The sequence below is a fragment of the Sprattus sprattus genome (assembly GCF_963457725.1).
Source record: "Sprattus sprattus genome assembly, chromosome: 8".
Taxonomy (NCBI): domain Eukaryota; kingdom Metazoa; phylum Chordata; class Actinopteri; order Clupeiformes; family Clupeidae; genus Sprattus; species Sprattus sprattus.
The window spans coordinates 24,324,800-24,342,511 of record NC_137927.1 but is presented as its reverse complement, the minus strand read 5'-3'; the positions used below and the strand labels follow the sequence as shown (position 1 = coordinate 24,342,511).

At 47.7% G+C, this 17,712-nt stretch overlaps 1 protein-coding gene across 1 annotated transcript in view; it reads left to right on the top strand.

Annotated features, from left to right (window-relative positions):
* The window catches only part of LOC308369604 (neural-cadherin), a gene marked incomplete at both ends in the record, with an annotated part of 162,694 nt that overhangs the window by 37,795 nt on the left and 107,187 nt on the right, over window positions 1–17,712 (top strand). Inside the window, 3 exons of the mRNA XM_080844100.1 lie at window positions 11,278–11,475; window positions 12,267–12,492; window positions 15,091–15,295. Coding sequence (XP_080700226.1) covers window positions 11,278–11,475; window positions 12,267–12,492; window positions 15,091–15,295 — 629 coding nt within the window. The remainder of the gene's footprint in view (window positions 1–11,277; window positions 11,476–12,266; window positions 12,493–15,090; window positions 15,296–17,712) is intronic.

Sequence of the window (17,712 nt, the reverse complement as noted above, 5' to 3'; positions counted from 1 at the left end):
AAAGGAGTGAATCTGTGTCCCATGCCAAGCTCAATACAAAGTGCCAGTGTTCAGCCTTCGTTGGCTAGAAGAAACAATCGACTCAGGCAAACAAAGACAGCTTTCATTCAAAAATGTGTAAAGCAAGGAGATTGTAACGTCTGTCAGTCATAAAATAACGCTCCGAGTGCAAAAAACTGTTGAATGATGGATAATGCTAATGTGCCCCCCCCCCCCCCCCCCCTTCTCAGTGCGAACCTGTCAAAATAAACTCCCAGGTGTAAACACCCATAGGTGTTGGAGGACAATCTTTCCCATAGATATCTAATAAAAAGAAGTTGTCTTTACTTACAAGTCAGAACATTTTCTTAATTGCATTTCAATCTTTAATACTTTCAGCAGTAACTGGTTATTTGTACAATAGCAGAGGGGAATGTACCTCACCCACTGAGTTGCAGTACAGAGCAGATTGGTTATGTGACATCAGGTTCATTTTGTACTTGTTCATGCATGGTGCAATGTTGTATACTGGCTTTGTTCAGTAGGAAAAGTTCCGCACAACCAACTAGTCTATTAAGTAGGTGCCATTGCCTGTCGATCCCTAGTATTTCAGTTCCAGACGTCTGCTCACATTACACTACTGTGATTGACAGTACAGACATCAAGTGAGAGTGGAGCTGATGGATCCCCATGGTTTTGGCAGCTTAGTGAACAATATACATCAGTCTGTGGCACTTTACAGGCAAGCTGTCTGAGTTTGAGACTGTGTGTGTGTGTGTGTGTGAAAGAAAGACATCTTTTAACTTGCTTTGGCATCTTTTGTACTACCATAGATCAATGCTTCATTTGGCCTTTACATGCATCAGGGTTTATGTCCTGCATGCCTCTAATGGATTTGAGGCTTCCAGTCGGATGAGCAGTGCTTTGATCACTAGCTACTCTCTTTGTCTCTGTGGGACTGATAGCATTTGGGCTGATGCCCCCCTCTGATAAAAGGGCTGAGTCCTGCGGTCTGCAGTGCATAGGCGTGGATGGTCCAGTGTTAGCATTCAGCACAAGTTGGCAGATTAAGCACGGAGGCCTTGAGGAGGCAGATTTTTGTACTGCTGGGCTTTAATATTTAGAGGGGGAGTGGTGGGGTGGGTGGGTGGCAACAGTCTGGGTGGTGTACACGATAAAGACAGGGGGGGGGGGGGCCTCGGCCATCAATAAAGAGGATGAGATTAGGGTTCTGCAGGAGGGAGGGGTTGGTTTAATTTGGAGGGTGGTGGGAGGGAGAGAGGGAGAGAGAGGGAGAGAGAGAGAGAGAGAGAGAGAGAGAGAGGGAGAGGGAGGGAGAGAGGTAGAGAGAGAGAGAGAGAGAGAGAGAGAGAGAGAGGGAGAGAGAGGGAGAAAGAGAGAGAGAGAGAGAGAGAGAGAGAGAGAGAGAGAGAGGGAGAGGGAGGGAGAGAGGGAGAGAGAGAGAGAGAGAGAGAGAGAGAGGGAGAGAGAGGGAGAGAGAGAGAGAGAGAGAGAGAGGTAGAGAGAGAGAGAGAGAGAGAGAGAGAGAGAGAGAGGTAGAGAGAGAGAGAGAGAGAGAGAGAGAGGTAGAGAGAGAGAGAGAGAGAGAGAGAGAGAGAGAGAGAGAGAGAGAGAGGCCATGTGAGCCGCCGGTCACGTGCTGCCCACCCAGTTGCCCCTAGACTGCCTCATCCCGTCATCTCCATCCCCAGGGCTGAAACTTGTGTGTGGTGAGTCGGAGTCTCTCAGTAGAAACGGATCACACAATGAGGCAGCCGGGCTTTCTTTCAGCACTGCAATCAGCAGCCGTGCAAAAGCCACACTGCTCTTGCTTGAGGGCCCAATTAAGTGACCACCTCTGCTTGAAGAACATTGAATAGAGGAGGTCTCTTTATTGGCATATTACAGTGCAGAGCCTTTGAATATGTGACCTAAACAGCTTGCTTTAAGATAATGCGTTCTTATTCTCATTTTGCTGAAAAAAAGCCTATAGTCATAGAGTTCTTACCTTCTATCGATTAATTTAGCTCTCACAGTTAGGAAATCGCTTGTTATGTATCAAGCATGATGCTTCTAACTCCTCATTTTAATGGTGACAACGAGGCGAGATGAGATAAGAAACACTTAGAGCTCATTTTATCTAATCAGAATGAAAGTTTGGCTGAGGATCAAGAAATTAGTAAGAATACAAACAACACGCCACGTTTTCTTTTTCCCTTTCTCATCCAAGCATCTTTCTTTCTGTCTTGTGGAGGCTGGGGAAATGACTGTAAAGATTCCTCCAGCAGTGGAGTCCAAAGTGTTTCAAAGCCCTTCAAAGACGGGGGCTAGAGATGTTGCTCTCTCTCTCTCTCTCTCTCTCTCTCTTTCTCTCGCTCTCTCTCTCTCCTTTCTCAGTTCTTTTCAAAGCTCGCTTATTCTTTCATTAGACCAGGGAATTAATTTTCAGAATCCTCTAAAGATCTTCCTCTATCCCATCTGCCTCAGAAAGTGCTGCTTTGTAGCTTGTAGCTTTGTGCTCTTAGTTTGCAAAGCCAAGGCTGGGGCAACTGCACAGAGCAGAGACTGTTGATTGAGCTTCCTCAGAGGAAAACAAGCGACGAGGCTGGACAGTGGACCACAGGCATTTTGAAAGATTTATGGAGTTTTAAAAAAAAAAAAAACCTACTAAATTGTGTCTTCATCTGTGAAATGAAATGAATGTGAAATGTTCTCAGACACTGTTTGCATAGAGAAGTCTACAAGATTTGGCTGAAGAATTGGTAAACTCTAAAGCGTCGAGGATAAGCCAGATTTTGGAAGACATGTTCACTATCTAATTGCTTACGAGAACTGGCCAAGCTCATCAGAGCTTTTCAGTTTTAGTGTTGCTTTGTTTGCCAATAGCTGTGATCATGTCCCACAGACTATGCACAGCGAGGAGCAAAATTGTACAATTCGGAAAAAATATGCTATAGCATTGGAGCCCACTACAAAAGAGAAACCTAGCGGGTTTGACATCTGAAGAAAGAGTGTGTGTTGTACGTATACTGTGTGTAAAGGCAAAGCAAGTTAGATGGCCAGAGGAAGAGTACTTTGTGCATTGACCTAGAGGCTTGTTTGATGGTGACATGGCAGACATTGAGGCAGGAGCTCCACTCTATACCTTTACTTAGCTTCCCTTTCTGACCTTTGCTCTTCATTGTCCACTAATCCCACTAGGTAGTCTCAGGCCAACCCCAATGTGCCGTGACCAGGCTTAAAGGTAGCCCAAGTCAGATGAAGCCCCTGACAGTGTCAGGCTTTCACGGGAAAGCATTAGGTAAGGTCAAACCCAAACACAGAGCCGGGTGACTCTTACCTCACAACCCCTCTACTTAAGATTTAAACCTGGATGCACACGCAATCATTGCCAATCATGTGACTTCTGTTTGTAGATGTCTTTGCAGGTAGCCAGCCCTGCTGTTTGTGCATGTGTGTGTGTGTGTGTGTGTGTGTGTGTGGGAGGGGAATTATTTAGGTTAGTTAGGAAAAGAGAGAGTGGTTGTGTCACCGAAGGCGTGAGATGTCTGGATGGCGGGGTGAGTGGAGAGCTCTGTACACTCTGCTCAGATATGAGTTCTTGGCCTTGCCAGGCTGGTAGAATTCGGTCCGTCACAGAAATTACCCCCTAACTGCCATGTCAAATAGAAATGGAATTTTTGGAATCTCTGCAGACACAGAGGGGCGCTTACTCATGGGCTCTTGATGTGACTGGTCTTTTTGGGATACAGATAGTAAATAAAGAAGTGGGGAAATAAATAATGAACTGCCAGTACATTAGGCCATGTATCATTTGCAATTTGTGCTGGAGACTCGCAGCTGGAACTTCCTTTGCCCTTCCCTTAATTGGTGGTTTGATGTGAAATGTGAAAAAGTCAGTACCTTCCCCTTATAACAAGATTACCAAAGTCACAATTTCCAGAGAGGGCCAAATAGTCCTTTGTAATCCTCTGAGAGAATATTTAATTAGCTGCAAATGCTCTTAGCTTTCGCTCTCTCTCACTCTCTCTCCCTCTCTCTTGCTCTCTCCTCCTCTTCCACTTTCCCTCTCTCTCAATCTGGCCTTTCTTGTTCTGCCCCATTTGCTTGTGCGTTTCCTCTCCCTCTTTCTCCACTCTTGTTGTGATTGCCCCATTCCCCTGGCTCTAGAGACAAAGGCCCGGTAGTTAGCGTAGAGAGGAGAGAATGGGAAGGGGAAAAAAAGAAAAGAAGAAAAAAAGAAACGCTTCCCATGTGAATGGGCATAAATTGCATCTTTCTTTCCCTCTGTCAGCAGAAATCAACTGAGAGAGGGAAGAGAGATCGAGGTGCTAATTAGAGTAGGGCATGCTAGCCCGGTAGCTGTCTAACGATCGAGTCGGCAAGAGAAAAAGGGCCAGGTGACAGAGGGAGGCTAATTTATTTATAACAAGAAAAGTGTACGCACGCACCGTCAAAGGGTTTTGGGTGGGTGGGGAGGCTGTGGCTTCAGAACCTGCTGTGACTCAGTGTGTGTTTGTGTGTGTGTGTGTGTGTGTGTGTGTGTGTCCGAGGACACACAGCCGTGGTCCTTCCTAAGTTGAGCCCAGGCTTACTTATGCGAGTGGCTTCATAAAAAAGAGGTTCGGTCAGTCTGAGAGACAGGTGGGTCTTTCAGGAAACTTGTAGTAGTTAGCTAAAAATGCTAAAAATCAAGCTGGCATATTTGGTGGACATAAATAAAACCAGGTGGCTCACTCACGTGGCACTGACTTTACTGACTTGTATTTTATGAGCAAATACAGCAGGGTATTAATATGGAAGACAAAAAACAAATAATAAAACTAAATGCTTCAGGACCATCATAAAATCTAAAATGTCAAAAACCTGTTCCTCAACATTGCTCTGCATTCTACTTACCGTAATTCTTTTATCAGGTGTTTCGATGAAATCCTTTACATTTCACAATGCGAACAACCAAGATATATATAGACTGCAAGAGAATGTTGCGTTCAGAATTAGCTCTTTATAAGGCCAATAGGTATTTTCAGAACCAAAACTAAGCTGCAAACCCCACCATTGGAGTGTAGATGGTGTTTCACCCAAGATTGTTTCTCAGAGACATTAGCAGCGGTCCGTGTGTCTCTCATAAATGGAGATTCATGGGAGGTGTTTTTCCCATGAACGTAGCATGCCCATTGCGCTGGTGTTTTCTCTCTTTCTCTCAGCTTTTATGAACATCAAGCCAATTAATCCAGCATCCCATCCAGTAGGCCGTAAGGTGAACACGGTTTTCGTTTCAGCCCGTTCCACTCACTGGCATCTACACAATCTTTAGCTTATAAAAAAGAACGAGTCGTGGTTAGTTACCAAAAAAAAGTTCGTCGCTGATTTTCCAGTCGATTGTCTATATGGCTTTGTTTTATGCAGAACTAGAGACTTCAGAGCGTAATAAGATTTTTGTCGGGAGCCGTGCCACGGTTCGACACGTGATCATGCTACACCAATGAGAAGGCTGCATTTGTCAACAGAATGGAAAAATGGCGGCTCCCGTGTGGTTAGAAACATCGTTAAAGATAGAGGAAAACATCCGAACATCCTCAAAAGTGGGCTAAATTAATTCTAATTAGTGCTGTATAGATAGCCGCGTCCAAGAATAACAATGAGGCAAATATACGATAATGTTATTTTTATGTTAAGTCATTTACATCAAGTTTAACATACATGGGAATAGGCCTACCCATTACTGTGGATCTTACATGGACTGTGAACACCCACCGAAGAAATCAAGGCAAAGACTGTACTTCCTACATCAGCTGAGGAAGTTCAGCACCATCAGCTGTGTGTCCTGACAGCATCACTTGGTATGGGAACTGTACAGCCTGTGACTGCAGCACCGAATCATCAGAGCATCTCTCCATATTCTGCAGGAGACCTACAAGAAAAGACCTACCTACCAGCGCCCAAGGTATTGTAAAGGATTCCTAACATCCTGACCATGGACTTTTCAAAACACTGAGGTCAGGCAAACGTCTCTGCTGCTACAAGACCAGAACAGAGAGACTGAGGAGGAGCTTCTTTCCTCAAGCATTCCTTATCCTGAACACACACAATGACTATAAAACATCAATTACACCTTTTTTCACACACTGCTCTTTAAACTCCCTCTTGCTATTTATGAAAAATATTTATTGATCTTTCTTTCTTCACACTCGCACAGAAAAAAACAGTAGTATTTTTATGTATGTGACAAATAAACCTCCATGTATCAATAAAAGGCAGTAATTGTAAATACCAATGACCATCTGTTTGTTCATTCATTCATTCATTCTTCCACAAATGAAAACAACACTAATGAACCATAAAAACACTCTTTATGAAACATGAAATATAAAACTGTACAAAACTGAATAAGAAATAACAGATTAGGGACACTCAGTCCTCACTGTTAGTGTCAGTGTAAGGACAGTTATCTTCCAGTTCCTACAGCAACGACATAGGTCAACTATGCAACACAATCCTGCAGAAAAACATCTGTCTGTCTCACAGGCACCTTTGCAGCCACAGTGTATCAAATGCAAAACACTGTTTGAGACAGGACCTCATTATTGCAGCCTGGTAGTTTGCCCTTTTGCAGTGCTGATGGAGGGCATCAGTGGTAGGGGGAATGGATAATTCTGGCAAGGCTGATGATGTCATACAGAAAGCCTTGAACCTAGCTTTATTTACATTATCAGCAGCCGACTGATCATATGGCATACATACTGGCAAAGAAATGCGAATGTTGACTGCTCCAAGTTTAAGTTAGTACCTAAACTTTTAAAAGCCTTTAGGTACTCATCTTTCTCACATGCAACAGAAAATGTCTTTTTTTTCTCCTTTGCCATTAAAGGCACTTGTGGAGTCACACCCAGAAAATGTTTGAATTCCGATGAAGGCTGAAAACACACTGGTTCCAAGAGCTGATGACACCTTGGTAATGTCAATGATACATGTCCTGTTGCCAGTCCCTGTGAAAACATATAAAGTGCATGGCAAATCTGTCTGCACACTTACAGCAATGACTGCCACATCTGTAGATGCCAGACAGTGTAGCGGGTTGAAACGGAAACAGGGTTCACCTTACAGCCTATATGAGGATGTGCATGTGTGTGAGTGTGAGTGTGCACACACTGGGCACCTTCACGAGGCTTCTCTCCAGTCTTCTCTTCCACACACACACACACACACAAACAGAGTTGAAGACCTTGTAAATGTTTTCCCACATAGTATGTTTTTGCATATGAAAATGCCAGTGAAAATGCCTTTACATATTGTAAACATATAAAAGGTCAGGCACATTTATGTGGACCTTCCCTGCCATGTACTATCAGGTGACGTTTTAAAGACCCAGCTTGTTTAGAAGTTTTTCCACATTGGCATGAGTATCAACATATATGCATTTGAGAAGGGCAAACTTCACACTTCAGAATTCAAGCAAACATGGCTTTTCTTCACTGTGCAACCGCTGATGGCATTTCAGACTTGATGTCCTAGTGTAGTGTTTCTCAACCACTGGGCCGTTGCACTTATCCTTATTACAACTGTATTTTGTGCTGTGTCTTACTGATATAATGTATTTAACCCTTATTTAATGTTAATCACAATTACAAACGAGGGTCTGACAGGGCTTACAATTAGGTGTGAGTGTTCCAGATCAATGAGGAAAAGTCAACCCCCTCGCTGGATTTCTAAAGTTGGGATGATTATTGTATTTCTGTAATGACTTCTTACAATGTTGCATGGAATTGTTTGTGTATCATCTAAGCCTATGATTTCTCATAGTTAAGATCACCTTAGCTGACGTAGGAAGTACAGTCTTTGCCTTGATTTCTTCGGTGTGCTGGGTGTTCACAGTCCATGTAAGATCGTCAGTAATGTGTATGCCCATGCATGTCAAACTTGATCTAAATGACTTAACATAAAAATAACATTATCGTATATTTGCCTCATTGTTCTTCTTGGACGCGGCTTTGTATACAGCACTAATTAGAATTAATTTAGCCCAATTTTGAGGATGTTCAAGTGTTTTCCTCTATCTTTAACGATGTTTCTAACCGCACGGGAGCCGCCATTTTTCCATTCTGTTGTCAAAAAGCAGCCTTCTCATTGGTGTAGCATGATCACGTGTCGAACCGTGGCACGGCTCCCGACAAAAATCTTATTACGCTCTGAAGTCTCTAGTTCTGCATAAAACAAAGCCATATAGACAATCGACTGGAAAATCAGCGACGAACTTTTTTTTGGTAACTAACCACGACTCGTTCTTTTTTATAAGCTAAAGATTGTGTAGATGCCAGTGAGTGGAACGGGATTCATTTTCTAAAGCACTTTTCGTGCTTCACCTTGCGGCCTACAGCTCTCAAAGCCGAAATGGAAAAAACAGAATAACTTTGCTCAGGCTGTTTTGACCTTCAGCTATTGCTCCCGGGCTCCCTCCTCATCTCTCAGTGTCCAGTGTTCTGAAATGGCCGCTCAGTCTTCATTATTTTTTTGTGCTCTTGCTGGTGTTTTGATGTGTTTTCTATTTTGAATTCTTTCATGTCCCAGTACACTTTTAATGCCATTGATTTATGCTGTTGCTCGTCAGTTGGTCCACCCCCCCATGGCCTGTCTGAATGTGTGTTCTCATATGTTGTTTCTATAACAACCTCAGGGGACATTTGTTTTTGGCACAGGGCTGGTCTTAATCCTCTGTCATTTCTCTCTGCTCGTTTTTCTTATTACATTCTTATTACTATTTTCTTTTTCTTTCATCCTCACTGCAAATTATTCTCCCCCTCCTCTCTCTCTCTCTCCTTCACCCCGCCGCCCCCTCCCCTTTGTTTCTCTCTGTTCTCCCTCCATTGAACAGTGTGTTCGGCGCACCACTTCTCTAACAGGTGTGAGTTGCCGGAAAAAAACTCCATTTTGCAATAATTGCCTGAGCAATTTACAGATCTGCAATAAGTCCCAGCGCACCAACCTTTACAAAAACTGTGGCAGAAAACGCATTCATCATAGAGTGTCAGCGGCTCGGCGGACTGGCTTTGAATAGCGGACGCGCTTCTATCGTGTTGCTCTCAGTCTGTAGCCCAGCGCGGTGCACGCCCCCGGCTAAGGCACGTTGCCACACATTGGACGCCAGTTGGGCTTTGACCTGCTCCCACTTAGCCCGAGGGAGGCCATTACTTCCTCTCATTGTCATGGAGTATGGATATCACGGGGCAAAAATAGAGAACGCTCGCTCAACAGGCAGTTGTTTTGTTCTGCCAACACTGCCAGTGTGTTTTTTTTGTTAAGTGCTACTCAGCTGTGGAGAGAAGCTGCGACTGGCTCTCCTGTTCTGCCGTGGCCATATGCTCAGCCTCCTGTAACCTGCCAAGTCTCCGCCGCTCGGCCTCAGTTCTCAGTGACTGTGATGGCTGGGGTCGGATGTGTGTGTGATGTGTAGTCGCCTCATTGCTCTAATGACAGAATATAGTGCCCTGTCAGGGAGGTGTGTGTGTGTGTGTGTGTGTGTGTGTGTGTTACTTTCTCTAATCTTGGCTTTTCTCTGTCTAGCCCAAGGGTTCTACATTCAGAGAGAGTGCTTGGTGATTTAGTGATAGCTCCTTTTGTGCAGCTGATATGCGGTGTCTATGTCTATGTTGAGACTATGTGTGTGTGTGTGTGTTTGTGTGTGTGTCACAGTAGGATAGAGAGAGATGAGAAATGCACAATTGTGACACACACACACACACACACACACACACACACACACACACACACACACACACACACACACACACACACACAGCAGTCCTGTCTCACCACCTTTGTTCACCTCCCTCCTCCTCGGCCTGACCACTCCATAAGCCCCTGCCGCTATCTCAGTGACATCGACTCCCTGGCGCTCGTCTTCTCCTCCCACCCCGTCACCTCTTCCTTCTGCTCCTCTCCTCCTCCGGGGCTCCATCGCTCCTCTCCTCCTCTTCCTCTCTCTCTATCTCTCGTTCATACTCCTCCTCCTCCTCCTCCTTACTCCGCGTGCAGCTGTCAGGAGGGGGAGGCAGCAGGTGTGCTGTCAGGGGCAATGAAAGGGCCAATCACCTGGGGAATCAAAGAGCTCAAGATGCTGTCACACCGACTCCCTCGACTGACAGACGGCCCGCTATTTATACCAGCCGGCGGGGAGAGGGGGAGAGGGGGAGAGGGGGAGAGGGGGATGGGGGATGGGAGAGGGGGATAGGAGAGGAGTGCGGAGTTTGAAAGAAGGCGCGATGTAAGAAGAAGAGTGGAGAAGAGAGAAAGAGGGGAGTGAGAAAAGTGCGGGTGACACGAGAGGGACGCGGGGAGAATAGACGTGAGTGACAGCCAGCGATGGCACCTGAGAGGTTGTGGGGGGGTGGGGGGGTGGGGGGGTGTGTGTGTGTGTGTAAGTGCCCCTGTGAGCGGCGGGCGGGCGCCCCTGCTCTCCTTTCTCTTTGATTTGACGATTGCACTGGTTGCGTTTGCCAGACGTGTTTGCGTCGTCATTGATTTGTTCGATCCGGGTTTGACATGCTGGGATAATTAAGTAATGCGATGTGAAACGTCCCATGACAAGCACAACCTTGAATAAGTGCTGTCTTCCCACAATACATTTTGTCTTAGCGTGTGCCGTGGGCCTGTGTGTGTATGTGTGTGTGTGTGTGTGTGTGTGTGTCTGTGTGTGTGTGTGTGTGTGTGTGTGTGTGTGTGTGTGTGTCAGAGGAGTTGCTGTTGGCATATTCACCATATGTTCTCAGTCATTTATTTCTGCTGAGGAGCTGCATTTGTTCCCTTCATGGCCTGCAGGGTTCTGGGCATAGCAGAGCTCAAGTCTGGGTTTCATTGCATTTCTCTCCGACGTCTCTATTGTGTGTGTGTGTGTGTGTGTGTGTGTGTGTGTGTGTGTGTGTGTGTGTGTGTGTGTGTGTATGTCTCTGGGCAGAGCAGATCTCAAGTCTGGGTTGCGCTTTGCTCCCACATCTCTATTGTGTGTGTGTGTGTGTGTGTGTGTGTGTGTGTGTGTATGTCTCTGGGCAGAGCAGAGCTCAAGTCTGGGTTTCAGTGCTCTTCGCTCCCACATCTCTATTGTTCAAAGGTTAGCATTAGGAATTCTAGCTGTACAAAGTTCCAACGTAATAACACCCTGAAAGTATAACAACCATGTTCCGAATTGGTAGTTTATGTGGGGGAAACCACTCTCTCACTCACTCTCTCATTCTCTCACTCTCTCTCTCTCTCTCTCTCTCACTCTCTCTCTCTCTCTCTCTCTCTCTCTCTCCCTCCTCACAGGCCCTGAGCGGTACCTGGTGCGGATAGAGCTCACGGTCATGGACGTGAACGACAACGCCCCCGGGTGGACCATGGTCCCTTACCCCTACCTGGCGGTGGTCTCGCCTGACGCTCCCACCGGCACCCTGGTCTACAAGCTCCACGCTCGGGACGGAGACGAGGGGAGCAACGGGGAGGTGGAGTACATCCTGTCAGACGGTATGCACCAAGACCCCCCCCCCCCCCCTCCCCCCCATCCAGGTCATCCGCATAAGAGCACAGCGTTTCAGACAGCGTACACTCATTATAACCCGCAATGGAGAACTTACTGTTATGAGTCTTGATATTTTTTCGTCCTTTTCACTTCACATCACGACCCTTCGCTATGTGTGCTTTAATTATGTCACTGCTGTGACATTTCAGTGTACTCATGTGCAAGAAGTAGTGCAGTTTCTCCTGTCAAACTGTTCCATTGTCAGACATTTAAATGTTATCTGAGTAATGAACACAAGCCTAGCACAGAATGGCAATAATCAGGGCATTGTCTTTCCCTGTGTGAGAGATCCTCCATCCATGACACCCTATCGATATCAGCCTGTCACACTTCACTGCATGAGCATCACGGCAGCTAGGCATGGCAGCTCCTTGAATAATCCTCTGATTGGATGAATGTGATTTACACTTGTTTGTGTGTTGCTGTGTGTGTAACCGTCACTGCGTCTTCATAGTTAGCTAACCCATGGTGTGTATGTGTGTGTGTGTGTGTGTGTGTGTACATACATAAATATATTTGTCTGTGGTTTCTTGCTAACCACTTTTAGTTGTTAGTGTGTGTCTCTGTGTGTCGGCATTAGTGCCCTTCTCCCTCTGAGAAGCAGTGATATGAACACAATGTGTGTGTGTGTGTGTGCGCAGGCATGCGTGTGTATATCTATCCAGTTGCGTGTGAGTGTATATACGTGACAGAGAGAGACGGATGGTCTATTTATCTTCTTCCCTCTGCGTGGCAGGAGGGGACGGGCGCTTCGAGGTGGACCGCAAGAGTGGGCACGTGCGTACCACGGGGCTGCCCCTGCAGCGCGAGCGCGAGTACCTGCTGACGGTGGTGGCGGCCGACAGGCAGGCCAGCCGCAGCGGCCCCGTCGTGCTGTCCGTGGTGGCCGGGGTCCGGGCTCCGCAGTTCACCAACACCTCCTACACCATCTCTATCCCTGAGAACACACCCGAGGGCCAGGCGTGAGTACACACACACACAAACGCACCAACACACTCACACACTCACACACACACTCACACACACACTCACACACACACTCACACACACACACACACGCACACACACACACACACACACTCACACACACACACACACACACACACACACACACACACACACACTCACATGCACACTCACACGCACGCACACACACACTCACTCACACACACACACACACACACACACACACACACTCACACACACACACACACACACACACTCACACACACGCACACACGCACACACACACTCACACACACACACTCACACACACACTCAAACACACTCACACACACACACACACGCACACACACACGCACACACACACACACACACACACACACACACACTCACACACACACTCACACACACGCACACACTCACACACACACTCACACACACACACAAACGCACACACACACACACACACACACACACACACACACACACACACACACACACACACACACACACACAAACAACCTGGGCATGCACTTACTGTAAATGGACACAAATATACTAAGATGCTTACACACAGCGGCACGGCATATAAATAGTGTCATGGCCAGAGGCTCCATAACCTGTTCTCTGTATGATGGCTGGCTTTCATGGCTGTCCTCATCACAGGGCTGATTCCTATCGCTGAGCTCTGGGGATTTAGGGCCTTTGACACGTGTACACTGTCACGCATCCACAGGTGCATTCAGGACATACACATATGCACACACACACACTTCCACGTCATATACACACATGTACACACATGTATATTAACTATAAATGCCCTGGCAAACACACACACACACACCTCTCGTCACACCCAATTAATTCAATTTCAGCATGGGTTGTCAAGCTCCTTTCACACAGGTATCATGCGTATGCATACACACACACACACACACACACACACACACACACACACACACACACACACAGACACACACACACACACACACACACACACACACCCACACACACACACAGACACACACTCACACAGACACACACACACACACACCTGCCCCAATCCTCTAGCACTGCAGTTCACCGAAGCATTAATTTAGAGCCTTGGGATTACAAGCCCAACTCATTAGACGAGGAGCCATTTGTGTGTGTGCACACAGAGCTATGTGTGTTTTAAATATGCCTCACACGACAAGGTTGTAGATGAGACGCTTGACACTCACCAGGTCCTCGTTCACTCTTTCTCTCTCTCTCTCTCTATCTCTGTTGATTGTGTCTAGTTGCCATGCCATTTAACACCGCCATGTTCAGGCCGATTGCATCCAGGAGCTGCGGAGACACTCTGTCCTTTGCTAAGCGTTTTTTCTTCTAACTTCACCTGAGGTGTCAGCATAAAACGGAAAACCTTGGCACCTTTGTGATTTAAATAGTAATTGGTAAGGTCAGAAGATAACATGGCCCCTGTTGCCTCTGAGAATTTAACTCCTGCTAGGCGTGTCAGCATTCATTGAACAAATGACTGCACATTTTGAAGGAGGGACACCATTGTTGACTCTTTATTAGCAGCGCAAAATGGCTGCAGGTTAAGATGGGCTTCTTCACCTGTGGCAGCGTTCACTGAGCGCACCATCTCTGCCTGTGGCAGGATGACAGCCGTGCCATTTGCCTGTGGGTTTCCACCGCTGACATTTCTCTCTCTCTCTCACCCAATCTCTCTCTCTCTCTCTCTCTGACATTATCTGCTGATTTCTGTCTGGTCTTCTTTCTTACTGTTTTAAAAAGTTAAGCCTATTTAATGATAGACCAGCTTGTATTTGCAATCGCAGTGATTTGCACAAGGTGTTGACATTTTCCCCCCACCGTTCCCCCCACCGCGTAGACTGTCTCTATGTTACTCTCTCCCAGTAACCACCCTCTGATCTCTCCCTGACTCACTCACTCTGTCTACCCCCCACCTCCTCCCCCACCTCCTCCTTCTCTGGCTCTCTGGCGGGTGTGGATGTAATTGCTTTAACAAGCTTACTGGGACTCCAGCATCATGTCCCAGCATCAGCATCTCCCCACACATTTGATTGGGCCCCCTCGCTCCCTGCAGTCACAAGCGTCCAGTTCCTCCTATTGCTTTGGGGGTTTGCAGGGGGGGGGGGGACTGAGGCCGTTCCCAGGGACCCCCCCCCCCCCCGCCCCACTCCCCCTGCTCCCTCCACTCCCTCCGCTCCCTACTCTCCCTCCCTCGCTGAGGGGCTGATCTAATGAAGACAGGCTGGTTTGGCTGGCTCTGCAGGGCCCCACAGGGCCACACTGACAGAGACTGATCAAGCGGATCCACTGATACACTGAGTAGAGTGTGTGCCTGCAGGACTGTGAGATATAGATAAGTCAGGATGAGCATGACCGCTCCGTGGTCGTTCAGCCATCAGGAGGGTTGTGTGGTTCCCTCTGGCTGTATAGATCTAGCACAACGTTCTACAAATTACTTTCTAAAATCCTAATCTCATTACTGTAGTCATTGCAAACTCTCAATGAAGACGTATTGGTAACTGATTCACGAGCTTTCTCTTTTCTTTTCTTTTCTTTTCTTTTCTTTTTCTCAGTTTCCTGGTCACCCCGGCGCTCTCCTTCCAGAAGCAGCCCATCAGCTACAGCCTGGTCATCAATCCCAGCAGCCTGTTTGCCGTCCACCAGGAGACGGGCGAGATCAGCCTGACCCGCAGCATCGACTACGAGAGCGACCAGCACCGCTACCTGCTGCTAGTCAGGGCCAGCGAGACCCAGAACAGCCTGAGCAGCGCCGCCGAGGTGGGTCACTGCCATGTGCCAACCCTGTGGCAAGGCATTGTGTGTGTGTGTGTGTGTGTGTGGGTGTGTATGTGTGAGGGTGTGTGTGTGTGTGTCTGTGTGTGTGTGTATTTGAGGGGGACTTGAGTGCGGGCGCAGTGCATGCCAGCCGTCAGTCAGCGTCAGCATCAGCATCAGCCTCTGAATATTGAGCTCACTTAAGTGTGATGCCTCAAAAAAGAAAAATCAGAGAATTTGAGAAGAAACAGAGAGGAGTGATTGACAGGACCGCCTGGGTCTGCTTATCAGTTGGCACGGCGACAAACTTCTGCCGAAACTCCCTGGAGGGACGGGGCAGCTTCTTCCTTCACCATGGGACACATCACAGAGGCCTCTTAGACGAGAAGAGAGGAGAAGAGAGGAGAGGAGAGGGGAGGAGAGGGGAGGAGAGGAGAGGAGAGGAGAGGAGAGGAGAGGAGAGGAGAGGAGAGGAGAGGAGAGGAGAGGAGAGGAGAGGAGAGGAGAAGAGAATAGAGGAGAAGAGAGGAAAGGAGAGAAGAGAGGAGAAGAGAGGAGAAGAGAGGAGAGGAGAAGAGAGGAGAGGAGAGGAGAGGAGAGGAGAGGAGAGGAGAGGAGAAGAGAGGAGAGGAGAGGAGAGGAGAGGAGAGGAGAGGAGAGGAGAGGAGAGGAGAGGAGAGGAAAGCCCTCTTGGGTGGCGTTCGATGGCATCTATGAAGAGAAATTCTGCATCACTGAGACATTCATTTGCCAGTGATGGTGGGGGCGTGATAATGATGCATGAATGCTGGAGGTGGTAAGCCTGTGCCATGTGTGCCCTGTGGCCAGGGGGAGATCAGAAGGCGGTGGGGGGCGGTGAGGGCTGTTTGTGGAGTGGGGTGCGGGGAGGGGAGGGGGGGGGGGGTGGAGGGGGGGGGGGGTAAAATGCAGATCAAAGTCAAGCGAGAGGCAGGCAGTGGCATCCATGCCATGTGCCAAGACAAGACGCGGGCCCTGCAGGACCAAGATTCTCCCCCACCACAGTGGGACTCTCTGCTCACTGATCCATGGGCTCTGCCTGGCCCCCGGGCCATGGTGGGAGGGTGAGGGCCAGACGTCAGGAAGCAACACTGTGCCACAAACTCTGCCATAGTTAGGAAGTCAAGAGGGGGAGGAGGTGCAGGGGGGTGGGGGGCGAGGGTGCGAGGGAGGGAGAGGGAGTGGGGGGAGGTGTTGTTTAGAACAAACAGGAGGCGAGCGAGAACTGGCAGCAGCTCCTAAGATCTGTCTAATCCTGTGAGCTTAAGTCAGCGGAGGGCTGAGAGTTCACCGCCCCGGGGCAGACGAGGGATGGGAGGCAGATGCTGGCAAGGCGACCCGCACCCCGGCCTCCCTCCACCGCCCTCGGCGCCCTGACCTCTGGCTGCTCGCAGCTCTCGGTGCTCCATGAATATTGCATTTATAACCTTTGGCCAACAGAGGAGCACACACTGGGAGCCCCTTTCTCTTTCGCCTCGTGTTATGTGTGTGTCAGCCCAATGCTTCTGCCGTGTTCCGGACATGGGCAGGAAGTTGTTGTCTCCTTCCCTTGACAAACCTGTGGGTTGTGTTTGGGGTGCACTCAGGGTTACCCTCACCGATGGCGGTGGCATCCCCGGCGCCTGAAGTTGATCAGAGACGACTGGCTCTCACATCACATCCTGAGTCTAGCTCTCCATCAGCGCCCTGCCAACACGCATACACACACACACACACACACACACACACACACACACACACACACACACACACACACACACACGCCTCGATGCGGCCCCAGAGGACAAACAAGGAGCTCTGTGTTTACATTTATTTATTTTTTGCTCTAAAGCTTTCAAAACATCCTTCCCACATGCTGGGTGAGGTAGGATCAAATATTCAGAACTCTTGACCCTATATAAGCTAAAGAGCATTTAGAGTCTTATATTCAAGTGTGCTGCAAACGCTTTGGAAAACTAAAGGCAGATGACACTTCAGTCTAGGTAACACGTTTTATTATTGTTTTTTTTTAATGAGAGTTCTCACCATTGTTTAATTCTTGTTTCATTAGCACCTTTAAAATCATGCCAGTATTGCTCCAGAAGGCTGGGATATTTTTAGGCGCCCATGTGGAAAAATCACATTGTGTCTCCTCCTGAAGAATTGCAAGTTAATAACCGCAATTTGAAAGTGTGTCGACTGTTGAGACCGATTTGCTTTAGCTGATAGAAGTCAAGTGAAGCAGTGTGATAAAGGTTCATATGGTATTTTTATGCAAATGTTGTAAGTTCTCATTTGAATCGGGAGGAGAGCGGTGTCTTCCTGTCATTCTTGTCTCCATGATTAACTCTCCCTCTTATTGGATGGAAAATCAGGTCACCTTGGCGAGCCCATTACCCTACAGTTTCCCATTAATATACCTG